The 21,491-nt window shown below is 36.9% G+C and overlaps 1 protein-coding gene across 5 annotated transcripts in view; it reads right to left on the bottom strand.

Annotated features, from left to right (window-relative positions):
- LRRC49 (leucine rich repeat containing 49) overlaps positions 1–21,491 on the bottom strand; it is a 46,977-nt gene that overhangs the window by 3,733 nt on the left and 21,753 nt on the right. For 3 of the 5 annotated variants that reach the window (XM_038146853.1, XM_038146851.1, XM_038146852.1), the window contains exons 8-15: positions 21,260–21,407; positions 14,306–14,389; positions 11,424–11,575; positions 9,203–9,440; positions 7,781–7,966; positions 3,899–4,008; positions 3,077–3,230; positions 614–1,066 (exon numbers count right to left, since the gene is read on the bottom strand). In XM_038146853.1, the coding sequence (XP_038002781.1) occupies positions 860–1,066; positions 3,077–3,230; positions 3,899–4,008; positions 7,781–7,966; positions 9,203–9,440; positions 11,424–11,575; positions 14,306–14,389; positions 21,260–21,298 (1,170 nt within the window). In that variant the 5' untranslated portion in view covers positions 21,299–21,407 and the 3' untranslated portion in view covers positions 614–859. Of the gene's footprint in view, positions 1,067–3,076; positions 3,231–3,898; positions 4,009–7,780; positions 7,967–9,202; positions 9,441–11,423; positions 11,576–14,305; positions 14,390–21,259; positions 21,408–21,491 lie in introns of all 5 variants that reach the window. The other 2 variants (XM_038146850.1, XM_038146849.1) reach the window with 2 other exon arrangements.

Genomic DNA, 21,491 nt, shown 5'->3' with positions numbered 1-21,491 from the left:
TGAAAGGTAAAAGTGAAGAATTTTTATTTTTATTGATAATATGAAATTTTCACAGAGTCACAGAAATGAATTACAACTGAATAGTAGTTATCAATCTCCTTACCAAATGTAATGCATGCATTTTAGCTCATTTGATCTTGGAAGTTAATAAGTTAGCAATCAATAAACAAAATAAATTATATTAACATATTTTAACAAAATAAAAGTAAAGCTTAGGTGAGTATACCCTGGAATCATATTTTACCTATAACAATTCACATAACCTTAGTAACGTTAACAAAAAATATTTGAAATTAAGTTTGGGCAATTCGTTCAGTTGAGAATTAGGCTGATTAAATGTCAGTATTCTGAGCACTCTCATGTGAAGAAGTGTTCTATAATCTGACAAATTAAACAATAATAAGTCTTCATCGAGTTCAGGGTGGAAAATAATTTATTAGGTTCTGGTCATAAAAAATTTAGCTACTATTGGGTTTTTTTAAACAGCAGCAGTCAAAAAAGTGACAATTGAAAAGTGTTCAATAAAAATAAGGCAAGCTTTGTAAATTTGTTCTTCAAAAATCAATGCTGTAGCACTGCAGAATCAAGAGTAGCAGAAAAAAATAAAGAACTTAGTAAAACAATCATCAAGTCATTTCTTTGCTATCACTTTAGTTAGCCAAGGAAGCATTGGTAAAGCAGTATGAAAGTAAACTTTTATTTCAAAACTATCAAGAGTTAATTAAGATTTAAAGGCATCCCTTTGCGGGGAGGAAGTGAAGTATGCCCTAGTGATGATAATTTTATATTCTATTGGTTTATGTTTGTAAAACATGAGAGAATAGTGAACCAAAAGCCTGCAAGACAACACGCCTTGACTCTACTGTTTCTGCTCAGTGATCCGCTGGAGGCAGAGTTTCATGTAGGAGTTTTTATTGCGTATTTCTATCACTGCATCTCTGACAAGTTCAATGAACATCTGAGGCCAGAGCTTCTGCAATGATTCATTCTTCATATTGATGTCAGCTGCTTCTTTCACTAAGTTCTCAACGTATGTCTGGCAAAATGTTTTTCTTTCTTTGATTTCCTGCATGAGAGAAAAATTACACAATGTATAAGAAAAAGGAAAAAAAGATTAAACAAGAGCAAATCCACAAAAACCCTCTCAAAAACGGAATGAATTAAAGAACATAGCAATTAGGTGGTAGATGCTATTGTGTACTTCCTCCCTCTGGTTTTAAGTTGCATGGCCCAGAATATATGTCCAGGCTTTTATGAGTGTGGCCACAGAACCTTAATGTATTCATAATATTCATACTATATTAAATGATTAATTTATCTGAAATTAACTTTCAAGTAATTATACAAATATCTGTTAACAGCATTACAATTTGTGCTCCTTTTTGGCATAGCAGCGAAAAATTACAGAAATTATTAAACACTAAACTACTTTTCCTTCTCTCCCTTCCCAGAATTTCATCCTTATAGTACAACAGTTGAAAAGTAGATATTTCTCTATCTGCCCTAACAAGAACAGTGTCATAGAAAAACATGCCAGTACTCATCCTTTTCCACAGTCACTTTGGCAAGTGCTGGTTCCTAATGTGTATTACATTAGATACTGAAGTAAGCTGAACCTTTAAATAGTAAAAAGATACTATGCTTTGTGCAACTACTAGCTCTGCATTTTAGTAACTCAAACTGTATTAATCCCTGCTTCTGCAAAGTTTGTATAAAGTGCCTTAAGCTTTCAACACTAAATTATATTTGAGCTAAATATCTAGCTAGTTTGAATAGCAGCATTGTTATGAATGATAGATCATGCTTCAGGCCACCCAAACAAGTTTTTTTAATGACTAATAAAGGTGAGAAAAGGCTTTCCTGCAGCTTCAGCTAAAACCCCAAATTATTAATTAAAGACCCAAGACTGTCATCTGTAGCAATACACTTCTTCAGTCACATTTGTGATGTTTACTGCTGCTGGGGATCTGGAAGGAGTCCTTTTTGCCTGGACAAATCATCTTTTGTACACATTTGACACCCTGCAGTACCTGCTGCCACATGCGCAATGCTGCAGCAAAGGACAAGGTGGGAATTGCTGCTCTGGGAAGAGAAAACACATTTATTTAATGGACTGTACAAATACTAAGCTAACTTTATTTTATTATAGGGCTGGTTCCATGGTAAAGGACAACAGGAATACTTCACTGTCTTACTCCATGCCATTCAAAGATTTAAGAGCTATCACAATTTTTGAGACTAAAATGTTTTCTTAATCTAAACTCTCCACACATGCAGTCACCGTCTCCTTTTCATGCTGTGGATCTGAGATAATAAAACCACAATGGAATAACAGATTCAGCGATTACTGAATTTAATTTCTTGCACTAGAGGATTTACATATTTCCACATAATCAAAAAGCAAACAATGGGACAAATGTGGGAAGCAGAGTGCCCACAATCAGAACTCATGATGATTGTTCAGAAGGGAGATTGTGGCTGAAAAAAATCATATTCTCCCTGGGAACAATTTCCCTCTGCCCAAGCAAAAGAGCTAGTAGATCAAAAACACAAACTAAAACAAGCGTGACTGATGCCCTTGTCTGAAACAAGCCAGCTTGCAATTTTATTAATAATTAAACCTAGTGCTTTGCCTATATGTTTCTTTTCCTATAGCTCACTTAAAAGCTACGAAGCAGCTTTTTGTTACTACAGCCTCCACTATCTCATGTGTTTTCTGAAGGTGTTCTTCACCAATTCATTCAGGGAAAACCTAACATGTGAAATATACTTTTTTCTTCCTAAAAAATTTGTGTTCACTCCATATGGCTTTGTAGGTGAGAATGTATTTCTGAGACCGTGGCATTGTTCAGGAATCACTTCACCAAAGACAGAAGATGAACATTCTCCAGTATTCTGAGGAAAAGATCAGTTAGATAAAATGTTTGATCAGATATGTAAATATGTTAAGCAGTGATCTTTTAAAATCACCATTCTCAATAGCACAGCTGGAACTTGACATGCAGATAAATTCAAAGAGTAGTAGCCTAAGGTTACCTAACAGAAAATGTAAATATTTTGTAATGATATAGTTTACCTCAAGCTTTTCCATATGAAAATCTTTTGTCATGTAATTCAACGTTGCTCGAGCTGTGCTTTCCCCTCCACTTCTTCTGTTATCACTACTTTCCTCACTCCCAATCCCAGATTTCTTTCCCTTTCCCTCCAGGAGATAATGGAATTGCTTCCTCCTGTGAAATGAGATTTACAATCCTAATTATCGGAAACTTTTAAGTGCAGATGTTTCTAGGTATTGTGAAGGGGGTTCTCCTTTTGAACACACATTTTTGAGCTTTGAAGTTCTTTGCATCCTCAAGTTATTCAAAATATGTATGACTCTAGATGGCCCTTCATTAATTTGTCTCTAAACAATTGACTCTGATATCTATCACGTAGCATCTCCTAAACAGGAATTCTTGCAGCCTTAACTTTTACTAAGAATTTATCTATAGATGACTAAAAATAGGGGGGTTTGGCACCCTTTTTTACAGTACAACTCTTAAATCTGTTCACCATTAATTATCCACTATAAAATACCCACTAAAAATAACCAGTTTGAATCATGACGGTCCACAAGTCTTCAGCAACCCCAGTACAAATGCAGAATTGAACATGCAGTTCATTTGTGCACACGTTCCTTTTAATCTCCTCAGCAGACTTCATACAAGTTCTGGGAAAACCTCTGGCTATATATATAACAGGATGGTAACATCTATGCATTATGCATAGGACCTATCTTCTAAAGATGGTATTTGTGACATTTTCATCTTTTTACCTAAAAAGAATTTATTATAACAGTGTGCAAAAGAGTTAAACAACATGTTCTGCACAAACTGCAGTTCTGTTCCTTGTATTTTACCTGGATTCTCCAAATAACGAAAGCACGCGATAATGCGGCAGCTCCGAAGATGCCACATGCGCCAGAATGCCAAAGAGCCTTTCTGCCTTTACAATGTCATTTTCAGTAACCTGTGAGAGAGTGGGAAGGGGAGAAAAAAAAATTACATATCAAAATCAGCACATTCATATTTCGTGACATCTGTACATTGAGAATTAACTAAATTTTTTTATATACCACACTGAAGATCTGTTGCAGACACATCTTCAAACATAGACTTGCCTCTACTGGCACTTTAAATGTATTTTAGAAGAAACCAGATGAGGTACTGGTGCTTGTTTTATTTCCTGTCATTCTGGCTATTTTAATGTGTATACATGCTGCCTGCCCTGTGCTTCATGATAGTCTTCGTGAAGTGAGGAATTTTAAAATAAGGTTTCTTACATTCATTTTCTGAAGGCCAGACATATTAATTCTGCTCCATACTGCATGCACTCACAAAAGGTCTACTGGAAAATTTCTGATTAAGTTATGCTGGAGAAACAGAAAGATTCTGGGCATGCACATGTGAAAAGCTAACTTACAGACTCTCTTATTTTGGCAGCATCATGGAAAAGGCTTTATAAAAGAGAGGCTTTAGAGGGAAAATTTTTTCTCTGTATTTTTCAGCTCCTGAAAATAACTGTTCACTCATTATATTTCTCTAAATGTCTACCATACTGTTGTTTCACTATTAAGTCCCAGACGCTCTTTAAACTAACTTTCAGTGGTTGAAAATTTTTCAGGATTCATTTTATACAAAATTGAGAAGTGTAAAGAAAGTGGAAGATATTCATTCTTTGGTGGTGGTGGTTACTATTTTTTGTTTGTCTTGGCTTGTAATCTCTGGAGACCACGGCCTGTGTTTCTCCCTGATGGCCAGACTATGAACTGACTTCAACTGCCAAAAGTTTGTTGGCACAGTTTCTGGACTCCTGGCTTTGTACTGAGTGCAGAAGCAATCTTTATGATCACAAAATCTGACCTGGATAACACTGGACAATGAAACTTACTCATTGACTTCTTAACTTCTGGACAAAATTTAATTTCCATTCATCCTATAGCATACTTTGGGAGAGCAACCCATTATTAAATACACTTCAATACTCACAATATTTACTAAGAACTTCCAGCAAACTTTGTGTTACTGAAATACGTGCATAAAATGGAATTTTGATCCACATTAACATATTTTTATTGTATTCTTGTGTAATGTTTAGAGACTATACAATCTACACTTGCCTAAAGTATACTGCAATAGCATAATACAAGGGTAAATTCAGTCAAAACACGGATCAGGAAATTAGAAACATAAAGTCAATTCCATTTTTACAGTGGAGTTGTTAATTTGCACTTAAAAATTAAGTCTTAGTAGCCTAGGAGTAGATGACCTTGCTGAACGGTCCATAACAGAAGCAAGGTCTAAAACAAAGAGCACAGAAGGCAGCAAGGGAAACAAAGCCCAGTGCAGGCAGAAATGCCTGCTGGAGAAATAAGTGATTTTAATGTATTTATTTATGTTAAGAGAAGCATAAGGACCAGGTCAACAGAGAGAGCAATGCTGAATACACTCTCCAGCTCACAGAAACTCATGTTCTCTATCTTAGTGCAGTGCATTGTTTGCTCCATTAATCACAAAAAGATTATAACGGTAGTATCACATAAATGTAAGGCTTTATGCCTGCTCCTTGCCAAGCGCACAGAACAGGCACTGACTGTGCCAGCAGGCCCTGCTCAGGGAAAGGGATGCATCTGTCACACTCTGTTCCATGCCACTGGGTGGACAGCAGTCTGGAGGGCTCGGTAACTTCGAACCTTGACAGCTTCGAATGAATCTGAGATTACTGTCACTGGGAAGAATTTCAAGCAGTATCTCAATAAAGACAATTTGCTTCTTCACAGTTAGTAACGTAACAAATGGACAAGGGCACAGAAGTATTGTTAGGGGGACACCAACACTCAGCTTCTAGCCTGAAATAGTAACTGGAATGGTGGGGGAAGGCTGGGGATAAAATAAAAGGTTTTTTAAAGAGGTCTTTTTACAGTTTAATAGTGCTAGAGTGATGCGATTCATTTAGTTAATTCAGTTAGTATATATTGCTTTTTACTTTGCAACTCTGTGCACCTCAGAGCTGACAGCACAATATTGTCCCCACAAACATTGCACAGAAATGGTGATCAGAGTAGCAGAATATGCACATTTCCCTTTCTGTCATCTGGAACTGTTATTGAGGGCTGATCTAAGGTCTGAGAATCACTTCAGGGGTTGTGTTCTTTACATTGAAACAGAATTTTTTATTACTCATGTTAATCCAATAGGTAATACACATCTGCAAAGCTGAATACCAACCTCTGCTGTAGGGTAATGAAAAACAGCAATCAGAGCTCATCTCTTTCTTCTGCTTAGCTAAGATGCTTTTCAAATGATTAATGACCCTAGAAAAATTTCTGTATGCACATCTTCATGTAGTATGGTCTGGCTGAAAAAGTTTGTTGAGGACAAAAATGCTCTTGTCATACATATTTAAGATCTGATATATGTCCTACATAAAATCATGCTGTGCTACATGTGCTCCATTTACTAAATTAATCCCCAAGAACTACTAAATACAAAGTTTTCCCTCAGAGACTGAATTTGTTGACCTTGAGATTGTAACAAAAAGTCTACTTAAACAGTCTACTTGTGTCACTTTCTTTCTCCATGAAGATCAAACACAAGATTTATCAATTTGCTTTTCATCTGAATCACTAGCAGATTTTGAAAATATGACACAGTAAAAAAAGAAGTAAACTTTCTATTTTTTAAATCAAATTTGAAGAGCCTTTTTTCAGCAAAGTACTAAATCTGAAGCTATTCTGTATTTTTCATGGGATTCCTATCACTATATTTTCTTCCTTTTCAAGATACTGTGCTGTTGGAGTGAGTCCTACTTCCATCCTTTCCTTGCTAGTTAATTCATTTAAGCTTTTTACCCACTCTTACTCTTCTAAGCAACTAATCCATGTTTTATACAACTAAAACCACAGTAAACCACAACATCCAGCTCTGGCTGGATCAGATAACATGTATATATAATCCAAAACATATGATGACCAAATTAAAATACCAGATCTAAATGCTAAAGCTCTGTATTATTTTTGCTCTAATTAATTTCCATAACATCTCTTAAACTTATTTAGCATTTAAAACTGAATGTGCATTCAAACATTGTGTTGCATTGTAACTATTTTCACCCTCTTTATGATCAAAGCCCAATTATAAAATAGCTGTTTTATATGCTTGAATAAATTTAATTTCAATTGATGTAAAGGGGAATACAAAGTACAAAGAATTAGTCCTAACTTTCTATTTATTTAAACATAAAATGCCCACTCAACAACAAAAAATATACCCTAATGATCTTGTACATAGCAAGAAAAAGCAGAAAAAGTTTCTGAAAAATCTATTTGACAGACTTTTCCTGTAACAGGCTTAAAGCAGAAAATATGATTCTATGGTATTTTGTAACACTGGCAATGGTAAATAATCATATACAGTAAACTACTAAGGACTCTGTCAAACACATTTTTGCTTAAATATTCAATGTCAGTGCTGTGATTTTCTCAAAAAAGAAAAGTGCTTCTTAAAATCAAGTGAAATTGTGCACTTATTTAATAATAATTTCACATAATTTTATTAAATATTAATTTTAATATTAATTGCACAAGAAATTACATGGTGAAGTCTGCCTCAATCCTTTCCCCCCTAATACTGAGAAGACACTGACAGGGTTGTGTTCATTTCATTAGGAATTCATCTGCTCTTTTAAAAAGAAAACTATTTTATCCCTGTAAGAGCAATTATAAGAAGCAGCACCATCCTACCTTCACTCCATTTATCTTCTGTAGATTAAAATGGTTCAGTCTGAACAGAACATAGTATTTCCACAAAGTGAAGTTGACGACTGGATTTCCCTGAGGATCAACTGTCAACTGTTCCATGCGATGCATCTCAGCCAATGCACTGAACTGCTGCAGCGCCACAAGATTTGTCTCCTTGAACTTCAGGTGCTAAAGAAAGTCAAACCCCAAAAAATTAAATAAGGGAACAATAAAGAGTGAACACAGAGATTCTATTCTGTGCCACTCCATTTTCAAACTGTAACACCCATGTGTCTGATGAAGCAACTGAGCACATTTCATTTGAGATCTCTGTAGCAAAACACATCAATGTATCAACCTAGTGCTGTATTACTTATATGAAGTCAACATTACAAGCCCCAGGCAATGTAAATTTGTAAATTCTTCACTTAAAGCAGGAATATTTTCAGTGTTACATAAAGCAATGGTACTACTTAAACAATGTCTAATTTAATTCTACAAGTAAAGCACCTGCAATATTTACATATAAAAGTAAGTACAATATGTGCTTTTAAAATATTCTGCCCTTTTCAGGCACAGGATGCTGGTCCTAAATCTTACCCTGCCTGACACTAATGTTCCTATGAGCATGGTGTGTGCTACACAGTAGCAATAATGTGGGAAGAGCAAGGGGGAAAAGCTGATGGTGAAGATAATAATTTAGTTGTGATTCTGCTATCACCCACAAATTGTCCCCCATTCTCAGTGAAACGATTATTTCATTAACACAGATAAATTTGTCTTGAGCTCCCCGCTAATTTATCAGTCTCAATTAAACCATTAAGTTTTGTTACACTCAAAATCTTGAGAAGCAGCAGGGAGCTCCAGGGCCAAAGAATCTGAACTACGAGTTGCTTATGTATGGTATCGCTATTTTACTATTTGCATCAAAGTGACTGATTTGAATGACTAAGAAAAAAAGAGAGACAAACTGAAGAGACTTCTCATTCATGTTGCTTTTCTCCACCAAGAACTGAGGAATTTCGTGAACTGTGCTGATTCAGTTAGCTAGTCCTTCTAATCTTCATCTTTTTATCCTCTCAGCAATTTGCTCTTTGAACTCACGACTCAAATGAAGTCTTCCTGATACCACAGATCCATAACAGTATTACAGAATAACAGTACTGTATTTACACACAAGTTTTGCAACTTAATTAGGTAGGTCAAAGGAATTAAACGAAATAAAAATCAGTTTGAAAATAAATCTAAGCTTAAATGATTAATTTTTAAGTATCAAGTTTACCATTATAACAGCAGGAAATACGCAATTCTCAACTGTCTCTATTCACATGAAAGCACTTAGTGGGGGGACTATGCCAAAGTAAGTTTCTATCAGAAAATCCATATTCCATAGATGTTCAGAGCTGAAACATGAGGCATGCTCACCACACAATTGGGAAATTTTGTCTTCAGTTTTGCTAACACTTGAACAATTTCATCAAATTCTATGAACATAAAGGAGACTGTGGCAATAATGCCAGCTGTCTGAACGCTCCAGTTTCGGTCCAGGCACTCCAGTGCCCCAGCACCATACAAGCCAAGAGTGTCTCCTTCCACCTCCACTAAATGAGACTCCAGAACAGACAAGCCTTGTACTGCACTGCTCAGGATTGTATCAAGAGATCTGTAGAGGAAATGAAAATACAGTGATATAAATTAGATGATTTTGAAATAATATCATCACTCTACCAACTAACAGTCCTTTCTTTTACCTAAACTCAACTGTCAAATACAATGGCATTTCTCAGCATCCATTCATTTGCAGTATCCCATCTGGTTCAAATACACTAAAGGCTGGAAAACCCTTCTTCCATCAAGTAACACTGTATTTGTTCTACTTCTTCAGCAGAAAGGGTCTGGGTGTATTTGAATTATTGGTGGGGTTGAATTAAAAAAAGAGTCCATTCATATTTAATAATTGGCTTTAATTTTTTTTTTAAATTTTAGCTCAGAATACTAACCTAGCATGTTTAGTGTTGCTTTAGATATCTAAACAAAGCTTCAAACAATGCATTTATTTAAGCAATGTCCCCTTCACATTCTGTTTGCTATGTGAAACGTAAAAGTGGACATAAGCAACAGCTCAAGCATTTCTTTCAAATAATGTGACCTTTCCAATTCACAAGAGCAATTTTAAAATTAAGCAATAAATCCAGGTATTCCTGAATACTCTCTCTTTCTGTCCTACTTAAACATGATACACTCAGCTGCTGGACCTAAAGTGTACAAAGACCTCAGGATAAGCACAAATTACAGGTTTAGAAAGTTATGTGATGATTGTTCTTACTTTACTCTTTACCACATTCTTAGTCTTTTTAATGTATTTTGACTAGTAGCAATCATTTGACTGAGGTTCTCTTGACAATATGAATCAGAACTCTAAAATTTCACTCAACTGAAAATGTTGACAGCCCATCACTTTGTATGAGAAGCTCTAATTACTTGTCTATTCTGAATTTCACCTGCAATTTCATTGCTTAGTAGCTCATCTTGCAATTCTTCACTATGATAAAACACATACATCAAAACAGCATAATTTCTCAAGCAATGGGGATTTGTTCATTAACAGAGAAACAATCAAACTAGCAGAGTCACACTGACTTGGTCATGGGGGAGGGATTACACTGAATTAAATGGCAAAGAAACCAAGCAGGCAAGAAAGCGGTGGGTAAATGCATTCAGGGGAAAGCTTTGGAAGCACAAGAATAGAACAGATGATGGCAATTAAAAAATGCTAAGGAAAAAGTGTTTCAAATGATGTAGCACTCGACTGGAGATAAGAACCAGTTCTAGCCATAAGAGACTGAAACTCAGATGGGTTCTACTTGTGAGAGACAAAGACTTCCTGAGCATCCCTGACATCGGCAGCATTGACCAGGGACAGCAGGAAGCTGTACTGGCTATTGAATTTGTGCACACTACTTTTTCAAGCATTTGCCCGAGCTAGCCAAGGTTGAAGTGCTACTTTGGTTTTAGCCAATTCAAGGCATACAATGCTCATTAAGTTCTGTAGTGGTTTCTGGCCACATGGCCACTTTTTTTAGATGCAAATAAGCAAAAATAATATATTTTAAACCAAAAAGCACTAAAATTATCTTGAGAATAAAACTAAGTCTGGTAACTGCTACTGTTACTGCATGGGTGTGAAAGCAGTCCAATAAAAGATGCTACAGTTCAAACTAAGAGCCTGAATTCAACTATGAAACCTCTTGATACACAAAGAGATTACAAATCTTTATAATGCTCATACATCTTCATTTTGTTCATTTAAACTGAAGGCAACAATCTAAGCTGTTAAGGAAATGAACAGCCTCAAGGAGGCTCAGGAATTCACGTTTAACATTTCTTATAAACATGAAGTTGTCCTTTATTTAGCAAAATCACATAATAATTTAGCTTGCACTTCTTTAGGCAATGAGTTGCTGTTCTATTTCTTTGTAAACATGTTACTTATTACTAATGGTCAAAAGCAAAGTAAACGATCTTTTCAGGGTTGCTGTGCATATATAGTACTTTTGATAATGGAATACAGCGAGATCTCAGTGGTGAGAAGCGGTAACCTGGAACTGAAGACATGAACAGGTAAAAGCATCCCCTAATAAAATACCTGCTTTCTTCAGGAAACACATATGCAGCACTGCCATTGATCTGGCAGGGCTCATTTTCTTTATCTTTGTTTAAAGAAGCCTCAAGAGCAATTTGGTTCTGCTGGATCTCCCACTGCCGAGCAATGTTACCAATCGTTAACCGCTTCTTTTCCTGAAACAAGACACACAAGTCACCACAAGGCATGACAGGGCAGGAGCAACACGTTTGCTTGTTCTGAAATATGCTGCTTAAGCAAAACATTTTAAATGTTTCAAATTGAAGAAACCGTACTAGTGGTTGGTGGTTATGCATTAAAATCAATGCATTGTTCTAGTGCCATTTTGCATAAGTGTCAGCACATGATTTCACCAAATTTGCAATGAAGAAACAAGAAAAGTAACATAATAAATCCACAACCTATGAAAGCACGAAGTTAAGCTACTTAGGACATGGAAATTGCTACTTCTGCAAGTTTTTCCATTATAGAGAGCTCAAAACTCTAGCTCATGTTCCATTTGCCATGGGAGTTTAGATGCTCTCTGGTTAATGCTCAACACTTACAGACTTCCACAAAGACTGAGCTCCATGTCACAGAAAGGGAGCGAAGCTGGAATCATCAGTGTTTTTTATCACAACAATCTTTAGAAAATTCTGCTTGTTCTCAAGACTAAGGGTCTCAACCTCAATTACTGTACAGCTCTACTGCTTTGTTAGCCCTCAGATGTGGGCTGCTGGATTCCTACCGAACTTCAAAAACTTCCATGAATTCCTTTTACATAAAGCAAATTTTACAAGTGTGAAGATTCTGCTAGCAGTAACTTTCTCTTGTTCCAGTAAATATTAAGTTCAACCACTGTTGGAAAGGAATGACATTCTCTATACATTTCAAAGTACATCTTGAGCTTTTCCAGAAGAGTGGGTTGGAAGCAATAAAAAAAGAAGTCTGGAAAAAGAGATGAAGAAATTCTGTTGTTTGGGCAGACAAATACCAGCAAGGGAAAAAGAAGAGATGACATTGGTGAAACAAACATTTTCAAAACAGTGAATACAGGAAAACAGCAATTGTTTGCTACTGAATGAGTGCCTGTAATTTCATTTACACTTCACATAGCCTAAGAAATGTTGGAGAAACTTGATGGTAAAAGAAAATTGCAGAACATAATTCTCTAAATATTTTTTCAGATTTAACTATGAAGAAACTTATAGTTGACAACTTTTTTTGCTGGACATTGTATCTATGAGCATATTTGTTCCTTCAATTCAAATGTGTGCAACAGGAAAAAAGCCTGAAACAAAACAACCCATTCACAAAAGAAAATCTACAAAATCATCAAATCATATGAAAAATATTGATATTTGACTGTTATGCCACTTAACTATTTGAAGATAAGAAATATACTTTGATAAAATTACAGTCTAAAATGTAATGTTGAAATTGATTAATGATGACACTAGGTGTTAAAAATAATTTTTCTTCTAAGGAAGTTTTCCACTAGCAAAAAGCACCTCAAAATGTAGGCCACCAAGACAAACAATCTCTCTGCTACAAGGAAACATTACATCAATGGTTAAGAACATGCCCCACAAATAAATACCTACTTCTTTTTTTTCTAGTCAGAGAGACATTTTCAACAACACGTGACAATGTCATGTGTGAAAATTCTTTACTAATTTTCCATTTCTTGATGCTACTAAGATCTATCACTAACACTTCAAGTCTGAAGATACTTTAAATACATCAACATCTTGCAGGAAAAGAAGAAATACCAAAACCAAACAAACATACTGCGTAAAAAACCCAAAACCACCCCTCAAACCGTATCTGTTTTTTTATCATATCAATATTTTTTAATCAAACAGAAATATACAAGGATACAAATATACAGGAAATTAAAACATATTCTTATTCACTGGACACAAATTTTTTCCCCCCATTCATATGTTTAGGTTCTTGGGGGATTTTGATATACTTAAAACATCTTTTAACATACTGTTAACATTCTGTTTATGTCTTTTAATTTTTCAGTTATATATGTTTGCAACACTTCTTATGGCCTCCTGCAACTAATGCAGTCTAATTCCCTTCATGAAATATGATTTTAACTAGGAAACTTAATATGGACATGAACATTTCTTGTATATTTGACTTTCAAATTGAAACAGATTGCATACGCATTATTGGCTGACAATAAAAAAAAAAATTTAAAAAGGCACTTTTTTCTCCAAAAGAAAGGGATTTGGAGCAAAATGGTGATTTTCACACAACAAGTGGAATGAAGATACTCTTCGATTCTGGATCTTTGTTCTCCTATTAGGAGCACAGTTCATGCAGTCAGCAGCCCCACAAAGAGTGTTCTGGAGGGCACCAGGGTCTCCCCTGGTGGGGCAATTCTGTCTCGTGTGTCAGCATCAAGCAGGCCAGCTGGCCTGGGAGATAAGATAGAGCAGAGTTCTGCTGGCAGAGAAACAGCTGGAGCCTGCCAGTGGCCTCAGGGCCCCTTCACTCTACCCACAGTAGGGAACAAATTCAACGGGAAAAAACGAAGGAAAAACTACTTCAGAACACCCTGCATGGCTGCAGCCAGAGGGTTCACCTGCAAAGGGGAGACCAAGGAATGTGGAATCACTGGACAAGTCCTTTACTTCAGCCTAGATTTATGAAAATGAAGTTTGCCATCCACTGACATGTATCACACTCATGTTCAACACGGGCTTTCTGCTAAAGTGTACCTTGCATATTTGACTGAACAGAGTTTCTGTCATGGAGTGCACTGTTGAAGCTGTGAAAACAGATAGAGGCATATTGGGATGTATAATACAATAGCTGCAGCAAAAAAATTGGGATATAAATTCTTGCTGTGAACTGTTTTACAGTAGCCTTAGAACAGCCACTGACAGTACCTTAAGCAAGGTCTGTCTGTGGCTTTCACGCTTCCTTTCTTCCTCTTTCCTTGCTGCAATAGATGCCATACGTCTTTCTTCTTCCTGGATGAAAAAAAGAAAAACAAATTCCTAAAGGGAGGAATTAAGCCGGTTCTGAAAAGTATTACTGATAAATTATGTTCTTGTGTTGGTATTTGAAATGGAAATTTTCATTTTAACACCATTTTAGAGTTTTTGTCATCTTAATGTTTCTAATTACTATTAAAACAAATAAATTTTTTATTATAAGTCAAGATAAACAGAATAACTACTCAGATACAAATGCTGAAGATAAAGCTAGTTAAAAGTAATATATGTAAGAGTCTTTGAAAAAGTATAAAGCACATGGTGACCATGAAAAATATTTTTAGATGTATTGCAATGCCATATCTTCGTATCTCTGTAGCAGTTTTTGTGATTAGCAGGATTATTTTTTTACATAAAAAAAACCACACAGAGCAGAAAAGCTGGGTTCTAGTTATGCTTGAATCATAATCCAGGATGAATTTTCATCATTATAAGCTGTTTCCAGGGCCTGGTTTTTCTCAATCAGCAATAGAACTTGAGAAGAACAGAACATTTTCAAAGTTAGCTATTCCACGACCATTATGCCTCATCAACATTACTGCCTAATCATGAAATCTCAAGAAGAAAGCCATTGATTTCTAAACAATGAAAGTGAAGCTGCTCCATTTTCCTGGTACAGCAATTTGATACTGCAATATACCCATATTAGGTCGGATGCCCCTTGTTTACAGAAGTCTAAACATTCTCACAGTATAGTATTTTTAGAACATATATTTTCCAAGTAACAAAAGAAATGTTCACTATGAAGTAGAAAGTGTAGAGACTTTCCAACACAAATATTTGGGAAGCATACTTTAACTTATTTTGATTTACTTCACATGCCATTTGGGCGTTTCTATTGAGGCCTCTTCCCAGAACATATGAAAAGCGTTTTCATTTCCTCAAAATAGAAAGCTCCTGTCCAAACCTTTTCATTTTCTGGAAAAGTTATATGTTAACCAAATTAACAAACAAAAATGAACAGAAAGCACTATCAACCAGTAAGACAAATTGACATGTCAAAGTTTCTACATAAATACAACATGCTATGTTTAGAGCATTGTAAGAGCCCCTAAGCACATGGGTGAGTGCTTACTGGAACACAAAATAAAACAGGAACTTCACACTCAGCATGGCCATTACATTTCTAAAAAAACTATTTCCAAAGCATAAGAAATTCAGTGCATGTAGCAGACTTACTCTGATCTGTGTACAGTCCCCCTGAAACCCACTGACACACCACGGAATTTGGCATCATTCTGAAAAGGGCTTAAAGAACAGATTTTCAAACTGCTCCTCCATGACTTTATCCTAATATCATACATTAAACAGGAGGAGTACCTCAGTGCACAGTAAAGCATGAGGCTTTGGACAGAGTAAGCTTCTCTAACACAATTGTAAGCAAGAATTTCCTTGGAACACTAACAGGAAAGCCACTAACTTTTTTTTTTTCTATTTTATTTATTCTCAGAGCAACTTGTCTTTTACTGGTGAAGTTCTTACTGTTGGCAGCCTCCTCTGCTACTGGGCTTTTAAGCAATTTCTAAACAGGGTATTTCCAAGAGGCTACTGCCATGGAGTTACAGCACAATCCTGGTTAGAAGGACTTCTGTAGGTCACTAGTGCACGTTAAAGGAGGTCACCAGTAACTGAATACCAAAATAAAAGCAGACACGGATACAGAAGGCTTTCTAGATGCCACTGCAACAAAGCACCACACAATGAAATCCAGCATTGAATGGGAGGGTTCAGGGTTCAGGCAGGCTATGGAAATCATGAACTAAACCCCATGCAGGCAATATGTCACAAATGTGAATGCACCATTAATAATGCAAAATAAAAATGTACTGTTCCTCAAGATATGATCCAGAATTTCAAGAACTGCAAACATTATCCCAATTATGTACTGCATTATGTTAGTGTTTTGTGTAAAAAACACAAGTCTTAAAATAAAAGATAAACACTAGTAAACTACTTTAATGATATTTTTCTTCAGAGAGCAGGTTAGATTTGTCTCAGGGAATTTTTATTTTTTAATTAAATCGCTTAATTTGACTGTGTATCTATGCTTTTAAACTAGGCTTTCTAAAGAAATAAGCTTTTTACAATTTTTTGTCTTCATCTTCTCTAATGACTTTTCAACACATTGATCATATCAAATAACAAAGTATGTTTAGAAGTCTTAAATTAAGGGACTTTTCTCATTCCCTAGAAGTTTGATTATATTAAGTTGGTATGTAGAAAGAAGAGAAATGTAAGCTAGTTTTACCACCAAGGAAGAGGAAGCAGAAACTATCCATTCCATTTGGCAGAAAACATCTGGCCATTCATCAGAGACTCAGTCTCAAACTAACTGAGCTGGTGTTGTGTTTCGCACGGGTAGAGGGAGAGCTAGATAACAAAATTGCATTAATAGAAAATTTGCCGTAATTGATTTTATTTGTTTCAAAAAAACTTGCTGTAGTTTCCCCCCAAGTTTTAAAGCAATTATCCAGAAAGTTGCCTAATCAGTTTTCTCTCAGCTTCTACAAATCTCTTCTTACTCTATCTTCCTTCCCAAAGCTTTCCCTCAATCCAGCCCAGATGTGCACCTTATGACTCTGTCTCACATGCAGGAGGATCCACTGCTCCCACTGAAGTCAGCCCTGGACCTTCCCGGCCACCACAGACTCCATACAAAGATCAAAATCAACTAATGCAAACTACATTCTAACAAGAGGATTAACTGCATAAGACTTTCTTCCTTGATCAAGAGTTTATCCTAATTATAAACATTTTAAAAACACTAATTCTTTTCTAAAAGATGCTAGCTTAGCCAAAAAGTAAAATACATCCTTAGCTTTACTCAGTATTCATAAAGGCAGAGTGACAGAGAAAATCTCTGAATAAAGATCAGGGGTCACATCTACATGTGCATTCTTGATTAATCCTTCACAACACATGCAGGAAATCTTAAAAACACCTTCCCCAGGAACCCACAAAACACCCCCCAGACTACCAAAAAGGTTATGAAACAAACCCCTGCCTACCCTCGCCAGAACGCATTTTTACTGTCAGCCCTTCTCTTTTCGAGAGGATTTCGGAAGAGCTGGAGCCCCCGCCCCGTGTCACTCGTTTCCCCTCGCGGTCTTGCTGGGTTTGCCCGTGTCCCTGCCCCTGCCCGTGTCCCTGTCAGTGTCCGTGCCCGTGTCCGTGCCCCTGTCCCTGTCAGTGTCCCTGTCCGTGCCCCTGTCCCTGTCAGTGTCCCTGTCCCTGTCCGTGTCCATGCCCCTGTCAGTGTCCCTGTCCCTGTCCGTGTCCATGCCCCTGCCCGTGTCCCTGTCCCTGCCCGTGTCGTCCGGCCCAGGCGCGGGCGCTTTCCCTTTGCCGGGCCCTTCCCGCCGTGCCCGTGAGGGCTTTGCCGTGCCCGCGGCGCCCCCTGGCGGCGCTCCTGCAGCAGCGCCCGTGGCCGCCGGCCGCGGGGAGCTCCCGGAACGGGCCGCAGCGGGATGCGCGCCTGCCGCTCACTGCCGCCTCGATCGTCTTCAAACAACTTCCTTTCAACAAATGACACCATTTAAGTCACACTTAACTATCTTATTTCCCAGTGGAAAGGAAAAAAAACAAACATTAGGGATACTTTCCCTAAAAAAACCCCAAACCTTCAGAACACTTTATGGTAGTGATGGAATACAGTAATGAAATATATTCTGGATAGAGCAGCAGAACCTGCTCCCTGATCAGCAATGAAATGTCTAAGCAAATAATCAAAACCAAACACAGCTCTCTTACTTTAAGCTTCTAAAACATATAAAACCTCAATGAAAAATCCAAAACTTTACTTCCAAAAAGACACAGCTTGTGTTTCAATCTGGCAACATTTAAAAAAAATTGCATTATGTATCATTTACACACAGATTTAGGAATACATACACACTTAGCAAGTTCTCTTGAGGAAGTCTGTTGGAAGTGATGGATAGCAAATGTTCCTCGTTATGTAACTCCTTAGTAAGGAATATGTACACATTTCAATCATATTTAAACACTTTATCACATATCTGCAGACAATCTCTGCTAACTATTACAACAGAGTGGAAGAAAAGAAATAGGACCCAATCAAACTGTAAACACCACTAGGCAGGCCCACTTTTGAAAAAGTTCAAACTACAAAGCAGGGTGAAAAAGCTTCAGTGCCCAGAAAAACAGCCATTATGCCAGGTCAACCAAGGTAAATAATCACAAATGCAACCTGAGCCTGCTCTGACTGTGAAGCTCTGCACAAGCCCCTTCCATTTATCCAGTCCCATCACCTTGCAGCTAAGGTGAGGTAAAGCTGTGAGTTACTGACAGGAACACAAGGGAACACAGGAGTTCATCCAGCTACAATAATTCAGCCCCCTGCCCAGTCTTTAAGCCTTTAGACTGAGCTACCAAAGCTTCAATAAAGCAAAAGATTGCCATTGAGCTGATGTTTTAGATACAGAACACCAAGTGGTTGGGTTTTCAGCTGCAAATCATCTTGTGTGGACAATGAACAAGTGAAGAGGATCACAGATTAACCTCCACTGATCTCAACTGGGTCTGTGCTTCAGTGCTTCAAGAGCTTGAATCTTACATTCCAAAATGGCTTAGGAATGAGGTGGCCTAAGAAAACATCAGCTTCCACACAGGTCAGGGTTTAAGAGTTGTCAGTGCACAAATGTTTTATTCCAAGTACAGTGTCTTTGGTTTTCATGGCACCTCTATGTTTCTGAATAGTGCCCTAAGGCAGAGACAGCTGTCAATAAATTTTGGCACCAGGGCTCCTTTCTCCAGGGAATCCTGTGGAAAAAGCCTGGCACTAAATTGTGGATCTTCTTGAAACCAAATATGACTGAAGCTTCCAAGTCTCATAAAAACTCTTGAAAATATCTTTCAGTAAAAGAAAAGTTAAAATCAGAACTAACAATTGTGTAAAACTCAGTCCTTGCATGAAAAAGCTTCTGAACAAGTTAGTGAAGAATTCCTAGTCAGAATAAAACCCAACAATCATCCAACTCTCAGTTTGTTACAAGACAAAGCAATGCTAAAGTTCAAAATGCCTAAATGTTCTTCAGGCTGATGACGAAAAGATCCTATAAATGTAATTAAGAGTTTAGTTTCGTTTCTTACACTTATCAAGAATGTAAATCACATACTCAACACTGCAAGTCCATTCCTCCACCAGGTCAGATCTACCTTTACAGCTGACAGCAACAGCATATTGCAGTGCTAGGCAGAATAGCTGGATTTGGGATTGCCAGCTCTTTAATTTTACCACAGATCCCATGATACTTGTCATTTTTCTTCACATCCCAGTTTCTTAAGTCATACAATTATCTGGGTAGCAGTTTTTATTGGAGAAAATATATAGCACCCTCTATGTAGAGAAAAATGTTAAAAGGCTCAAAAAACAGAAGGCAAGTAAAGAGTGTAAAACACATTATTTTTACAAGTTTATGAGCAGCACAACTGGTGAAGCCTGGTTCTCTATGGCTTTGTGTCTTTGTGGTTTATTCTCTGATGTTTAACAAGGTGCAAACTCGGATTAAGTTCTTCCCATGGCTGTGAATTTCTGACAATTTCCCCCCATACAGATCTTATGGAGACTAAAAAGGAGTTTAAGTCCTTTCTACAGTTTTCCCCATCACTGCTATTTCCACCAGTATCCCCCCTTGCCAAGGGTTAAAATGGGGAGATAGAGAGGTGTTTTCTTTATGCAACTCAAGTTTCTGAAATAATACTGATAAAACAGGTTTTTAAAAGCAAAGTAATTAGCAATTGTTAAGTCAGTATAAAGTCATAATAAAAGTTATTATTAATTCATTATTAAAGTCAGTATAAAATATAAAAACCCCTGAAGCTTAGAATATCTGTGAACAAACAAGGATTTAGTATTTTCAATGATGGAAGCAAAACTCTCATGTCCCAAAGCACTTTCTTTTTGACATTAATGTTTTCCACACACATGTAATATTTTTCAGCCTAACTGGCTCTATGAAAAAGCATCAGCTGCGATTTACAATGCAGTACAGCCTTTGTACAAAGCAAATGAGCACTTCGAAGAAAGTGCATTTGTCAGCACCTACTCCAAAAAGTTACAGCTGTATCACTGTTGCTTGCTGCTGGACAGATCTCTCTGGTAAGAAATCATGCTTACACATCACTTTTGAGTAGGCACAGAAGAATTAGCAGGACTATTCCTACACCAAAACAGGTCACATTATGGTAAGAGCCTGGTGATTGTCCTTCATCCCCTGGTGGATTTTCAAGAAGCCTGTAGGAGACTGAGTCCTCTCTCCCTTATCAAGGTTACTTGAACTTGAGCAGCAGAAACAGAAATTATCAGGAAGAGTAGGTTAGGAAGAGAGAAATACAGACAGACACACGAACTGTGTGATCACCACATCTCCCTAGGGAGGCTGATTAAAGAAACCAATTAAACTCTTAAATAAAAGATACCAATTACAGGAGTTTTAGGGCAAACAGACCACCCCTTTGGAAGAAATGTGCTGTTCCTTCTCAGCTATACAACAAATCAGCAAAGACTGTTAGGAAAATTCTAACCAAAAGCTTTGCAGGCTCTCTCATGTCACATGGCAGCTGAACAAGCAGCATTTGCTGCTGGAGTTTAACCACTTCAGAATAAACATGTTAAATGAAGTAAAAATGCAAACCCTTACTTTATACTGAGCTGAAGAAAAGGGTTAGAGTTTCAAATATTGTAATGTCAAGTCACCATTCAATTCCATACTAAATTAAGAAAAAAAAAAGTTTGTATTTTTAATATACACATACATACAGAAACCCCTGCATTTTACTTCTGATTGGAAGCATCTATTAAATTTGATGAAAACAGAAATTTCTTACTGTGATTCTCTTCATATCTAGCTGTCGGAGCTGCATCATATGATGGAGAACAGTGTGTTTGTACCATGTCTCCTGAGCTATTGGATTGCCATCAAGGGTGATATCTGACAAGGATGAGGAATCAGCAAGGCACAGAATATCCTCAAAACTGTAACCAAAAGAGTTTAAAGTTTTAATGTCATGGAGTGGGAATAATTTTGAGGTGGAAGATTTTATTTCTTAAGGACAGAAC

The sequence above is a fragment of the Motacilla alba genome, chromosome 10 (genome assembly GCF_015832195.1).
Source record: "Motacilla alba alba isolate MOTALB_02 chromosome 10, Motacilla_alba_V1.0_pri, whole genome shotgun sequence".
NCBI lineage: Eukaryota > Metazoa > Chordata > Aves > Passeriformes > Motacillidae > Motacilla > Motacilla alba.
The sequence above is the reverse complement of the archived record's forward strand: the minus strand, read 5'-3'. Positions and strand labels throughout refer to the sequence as shown.